At 32.2% G+C, this 6,551-nt stretch overlaps 1 protein-coding gene across 2 annotated transcripts in view; it reads right to left on the bottom strand.

Annotated features, from left to right (window-relative positions):
- Positions 1–744: 744 nt before the first annotated feature.
- The window catches only part of LOC148178199 (uncharacterized), a 57,154-nt gene continuing 51,347 nt past the window's right edge, over positions 745–6,551 (bottom strand). The window contains exon 5 of one of the 2 annotated variants that reach the window (XM_088029184.1): positions 745–872. In XM_088029184.1, the coding sequence (XP_087885310.1) occupies positions 843–872 (30 nt within the window). In that variant the 3' untranslated portion in view covers positions 745–842. The remainder of the gene's footprint in view (positions 873–6,551) is intronic. The other variant, XM_088029185.1, reaches the window with a different exon arrangement.

Genomic DNA, 6,551 nt, shown 5'->3' with positions numbered 1-6,551 from the left:
TAAAAAAAAGAGATAAATAATTTCAAAAAAATCGAAGAAGGAAAAAAAAATAATCTGGAAAAACTAAGGAAAATATAAAGAGAATAAAAAAAAGTTTTCACAAACGTCCATGCAGAGCTTCAACAAGAAGAAAGGGTGCTTATATTATTTGGAATAAAAGAGTCAATGAGACAGACAAGAAAAAGTCTAGGAAAAGATAATATTAGGAGCCAGACACAAGAACAGAAAAGACACTAAAATAATTGATTGAAATTCCGAATTCTTCATTTTATTGTAATTCCTCCAACTGTCAATCTCAGGTTTATTATTTGTTCAAAAAGTATCATAAAAACCACCAAAGCTAAGTATAATTTCATAGAAAATGTTGGAAAACAGGTTCGCTCGAAAATTTTGTAGAAAATTGAAAAACAGACTGATTCGTCGTTCAAACATAGTACAATGATCAAATATTATTAGAAAAAAGTGTCGAGCTATTAAATAATAATCACAGCAGTAAAACACAAAAGAGCTTTAATTACGCCGCTTATATTTTCAGCAACAATCTGAAAACTTTATGTGCTTTAAGATTTATGTCGTAAAATATTAGCTGAAAGGACTCGTAAATTATCACTTCCAACGTTCCCTTTTAAAAATTTAAAGCGCAATTAAAAATAAACATTAAAGAATTTTCAGATAATCAACAATCGTAAACGTCACTAGTAATAAAAGTTAGTCATTTTGGGAGTCTAGAAGAAACAAAATAACGTTTCAGTATCGGAAATAAAGAGTACAAACCAACGGCTTCCAGCAGACATGCAAAACTTGAATCAACAAAGTATGATTGATAGTGTTTTGATGTGACATCAACTCCGACAACCTACCGTAAATGGATCCTGAAACAAACAAAAAAGAAAATTTAGTAAATTCCATTCGAGGGAAAATTCAAAGTGCGAAAGAATAGCAACATTTCGATTTACGGTCTCGGACCTTCTCAGCATAAATGCATCATGGTCGGCAATCTTCTGTTCCAAATTACACGAACTATTATTAAATGCATAAATATCGTCACAGTACACGGAACACATAGATTGCTCTCTGCTATTATGGGAATAAATGAATTCGCACGAAGCGTCGATCACCTTCGGAACCCGAGAGACGTGAAGAATTACATCCTGAAAAACTGTGATCGTGCTAACCAGACTTCCAAGCTTTGGAAATTCGCAATTACGGCTCTGGAGGACGACGTGCAACCACAGCTTCCGCCGCTATGCCTTGTAATCAACGCAAATCGAACCATTATTGGCAATCAATGATCCGATAATAAACGTTTACTGCACCAGATTGCATGATTTAATGAAGCTCCACGGCGCGTAATTCGTTGATCCGAAAACGACAACCCTTTCGCTCGGAATCCGATGGTGAATAATGGAAAAGGACGCGGATGGGGTGGAATTGCGAGAGGAGGAAGGAGGTTTTATACTGTCTATATACCATCGACAAATTTTGATTTCTTCCCATGGGTGTGTTGAGACCCATTTTTAATTAGTCTGGCGACACATGTCACTGTCCCAGGGCATTTAACTTTACTCATCACCCATTGATGATGGTCGGACTAGACCAGTTGGATCAAATATGGATATCCGAAAGGTAGTGCAAATTATTAATAATAAGTTTGGTTATTTACATGGGAACGCAGTTGTACCGGTCAATTGCAAATGAATGTTTAAGTGAGGACTAAAATAGTCTTCCTGGACATGTTCCTTTTGCTAATTTATTTAATTAAGCGTCCGAAAATTTCAAGCCTAAAAAATTCGGTTATATCGAAACGTACGAATTGCTTCTTCAGTTGCAGAAAAATAAAATTAACTGCTCAAAAGTTAATATGGATGTTTTATTATTACTCCCTAAGTGGATTAAATAAAAAAAATAACCAAATTAAGAAAAGTGAATATGTTAACAACCAAAAAAAAACTAAGGAAGTAAAAAAACGATACTAGTAATCAATTTGATTATAATCAGTGCTAGATTACAAAATTCAAGAACCACAAAAACAATTTTCTATTAAATTACAGTGTTCATCCTAAGGCATTAAAATTTGAAAGCGTTCCGACTATTTTAGAACAAGAAGTAAATTTTTGTAAATTTTCATTTTGGGGATCATTTTCTTTTCTGTTAAATTTTCTATAAACTTTGGCAACACTAGTGCTGTTGTAAACGTATATTACGTTTTGCCATTTTTCTCAGAAAATGTAAATGATAAGAATTTACAAATTTTGGGGACAAAAGTAAGCGGTCTTTCAATAGAACCCCTATATTTTACTCTACAGGGTGATTTTTAAAAAACGGCAGGCGTTGTGGAATTTTTATTTATGAACCGATTTCAAAAATTTAAAAAACAAATTAAATGGTTTTTAATTTACTATAAACTGATTATTTTAAAATTTTTTGAAATGTCAAAAAGCAGCAAATAACAGAAAGGATTGGCAATCTTTTTTAAAATTATTGATAACAAAAAACAATAATAATTACAAATTAAAAAAAACATTACCTAATTTAATTAAAATACTGTTGAAACGCCATCCCGTTTTTTTCATTGCACAATTGACACCATGCACTTAGATTTTATTAACTTTTATTGCCTATTTTTTTGAATTTCGATAATTTTTTTTTAAATATTTTTTGGTTAAAAGTAGAACATATTACACATTTCTGAATCAAGAAAATTATTATCTTCCAAATTATACAAAAAACAAATATGGGTGCCAATTTAAAATAAGAAAGTTGAATATCGCGCAAAAGATACTAAGAAATTTAGAAAAATTCTAAATTTATCAGTTTATAGTAAATTAAAAAAAATTTAATTTGTTTTTAAAATTTTTGAAATCGGTTCATAAATAAAAATTCTACAACGCCTGCTGTTTTTTAAAAAATCACCCTGTATATGCAAATTGAAGATGACTGTCTATATACCTTACTATACCTAAATTGTATCATTCCTAAAATATCTCAATTTCTCAAAAAAATTAATTAAATTTGCAAAACAAAAAAAACATTTTTCCACAAAATTTTTTTATTTCTATTAGACCACCAAACCACAAAAAATTGAATTGTCACCATTGGAAAGCTTGCTTAAAAAAATTAGAAACAAAAGAGTAAAAACACTTGTTTTTTCTGTATTTTTAGTAGGAAATTGGTGTCCAATACATAAAGTTAACGTAAAATTTTATTGTACGTTTGTATTGTGCTTAATTTTCAATTAACGTGGCGATTTTGAAATAGATTATAGGCTACTTATCTCGGAAAGAAAATTTCACTTCAGTTGTGCAATTTTGTTACAAAAATCAAGATTTCTCTGAAATGGTTCAATTTAAGTATAGCACATTATACATAAAGTCACCTTTAATTTGGATGTAGAATCCGAAAATGCAATAATATATGGGTTGTTCCATATTAAATAAGCAAATTGACCACTACTTCCGGCATAACCGGAAGTGTCACAAATACGTAAATATTGTCATTCGATTTGTCTTATTCGATTATTTTAATTCCCAAAATTTCAAATTTTCATCTTTTGTAGTTTGTGAGAAAAATGTTAAAACGTACATATACGTTTATAACAGCTAAAGGGTTAAAGAAGATACAAATACAATTTGAGAAGTGAATGACTTTAGAAAGATTCAAGTGGAAGAATTTTAACCAGGAAAATTTTGGAAAGGTCCGAAAGATCCATTCAAAACATCAATAAATTATAAACGATCTAAATAATACAAATATGTACTTAATTAAAAGAGTAAAAAATAATAATATTCCTAAGGACGCTTTTGAATAATCTAAAAGGTCTGGATGATCAAAAAGAATCAAATAGTAAGTAAAAAGAAACATTTAGCATAAAAAACTTCAGTCTTTCAAGAGATGCAAATATCTTAAATAAATAAAGGACGAAGATAAATCTATAAATAATCTATAAATCTGGCCATTGAACATTAAAAAAATACAAAAACATAAAGAGAGACAACACAATTTTGAGACAAAATGCAGCAAGTAATTCCAAAAATCTGAAATAACTGAAACAATAATAGAGTTAACGAGAAACCGAAGCATTCAGACGTTCCCAAGAGTCTACAGATGCAGAAAATAACAAGAATCAAGGAAGTCTAAGAAATAGAAAAGTCGTGTATCCTCAATCTGCAAGGCCTCAAAATAAAATAAAGAATTTAGATACCTAAGTAACTATCAATTTGGAAAGATGGAAAATTTGACGTACGTAACTAGAAATATGAATAACGACAAACTGTATAACGATCGCAAGACATTTTGAAAAATCTAGAGAATTTAAAACATTCAAAGAGTCCAACGTTTTCAGAGAGTTTCTTACAAAATGATTCCATGAAAGTAACGAAACGAAAAAAAGCATTTGAAAAATCAATCATACATGTACTATTTTTAATCATTGGAAATCAGAGAAGCGAGCATCGACAATCTCTCTTCAATTCAACTACTTCCAGCCCTCATACATCACAGCCGCTGTAAAATAATTCTTTCCCTCCTCGTTTTTCACAAAATAACTCCTCGCTGGCACATAACTTATAATTTGAATCCGTTTAAGCAGTAATGAATCAATCACAGTCGACCTTATCTTCCTAAATACCCACGTAAACAAACATGTGTAAGCTACAAGTCGACACCTTATTTTCAGATGAGTTAAAATAAATCCCGCGGCTATCGAAAAACAGCGTGCTATCGCACAGACTGTTGTCATTGACAAAGTGGTGAACTGAAATAAAGCCGAGCAGCTGCTGAAGAACGACGCGACGCGCCCGTGTTTGTCTGTTAACTCGCGACATCGAGAGTGTGGATATGAAAACTATCCACGATGACATTACTTGAAACAACGCGATATCTTAAATTTTACACGTGTAGAACAACGGTTTGGATTGAGGTGACATGAAAAGCGGCGTGTTGCGACGATACGGGATTATGCGGTTGGAGGACATCCTCAAGGGTCCGCTACTTTTCTATCAGATGAAACGTCTTCGTACCCTCATAAGATAATAAAAAGCGCCCGATACCCATGGTATATTTAGTCCGTCCGTCACGTGGTGTGAACAGGAAATAGAACCCAGGGTGTCGTAAATCAGGGTGTAGGTGCGCAAGGCTAATTGGTTCCCGTCTGGGACTGGCGCCACCGCTCCTTGGCACTCCCTCATCGTCCCAAGATCCGTCCGTTGACCATTTGTATCCCTCATCCATCCATCAGCAAAGCACCACGGCGATTTGCAGGAAATCCAAACGACCTTTTCTCGACGACGTAATTATAAATTAGCATTAATAAAACGACGATCAGAAAACATAATGAAAATTATAACGTGGGGTCGGTGGCGGTTTCGTGTGTCGGCGAAATTAATCACGCAGCATACGAGTATGATTTTGTCGACACAGGGCTACATGCATCATTTACATAAATGTTTAATTTAAATTTTATCACCTAGCTTCGAGAATACGAAATAATCGCGAACGGTGCAAAAAGAGCTCTTGTTTACACGGAAATCATGTCGTTCACCTGCACCAAGACAAAGATACAGTTTAACAAACGCTCTAGTGCGATTATGGCTTTGACTTTTTAAATCGTTTTCAGCCACCTTACCGCAAACCCCCATAAACATAATAACCGGTCTCATCTAATAAATATTTTTTCCCAGCTGGTCAGTCTTACAAACCAACTCCTTAGATGTCTATATTTCGAGGTGATTTTGTTACTCAACTGACCCAAACTTACTGAAATTGATGATAAACGCAATTATATTAATTGGGGATTACTAAAGAAAAAAACCATGGATTCGAACATTTGGAAATTTGTGGAGTTTATAAGTCTTGACTGTCTTATTAATAGTACCAATTTAGAATAATTTAAACCCAAAAGGCGTATATTTAGAAATTTTTATTTGGACAACTGAAAATGTCAATTTTTTCAACACTGTAATTTCGTTATTTCTACTGCGAGAGGAGCGAAATTTATGCATATTGTTTCTTTTGTTTGTTTTAGTAATCACTAATTTAAAAATTTAGATCAAAAAATCGAATTTTTACAAATTTTCGTTTTAAGACCAAAAAAATGCCACCAATTTTTTTTAATCCTGCAATTGCTTTATCTTTTATGCGATTTCAACGAAATTTGTGGAGATTATCACTCTCGACTGGCTTATTAAAAGCGTCGATTTAGAAAAATTTAGACCGAACAAGAGAATTTTTAGAAATTTTGATTTCGAGGAGCAAAGAAAAATGTTTGTTTTTTAACCAAAAAAAAAGTGACCAAAAATTTTAAACGACCTGTTCTTCATTTTTAATGCCACTGTAACCAATTTTGTGAAGTTTATAAGTCTTAACTGTCTTATTAAGAGTTTTAGAAAAATTTAGACCAAAAAAAGAGAATATTTAGTAATTTTTATTTGGACAACAGTGAAAATGTCAATTTTTTCAACACTGTAATTTCGTTATTTCTAGTGCGACAGGAACGAAAATTATGCATGTTGATTCTTTTGTTTGTTTTAGTAATATCACGAATTTGCAAAAAT

Source organism: Gnatocerus cornutus, chromosome 2 (assembly GCF_029298725.1).
Source record: "Gnatocerus cornutus isolate USDA-ARS CGAHR chromosome 2, icGnaCorn1.1, whole genome shotgun sequence".
NCBI lineage: Eukaryota > Metazoa > Arthropoda > Insecta > Coleoptera > Tenebrionidae > Gnatocerus > Gnatocerus cornutus.
Note: the sequence above shows the minus strand (reverse complement) of the source record. Positions and strands in the feature narration are given on the sequence as shown.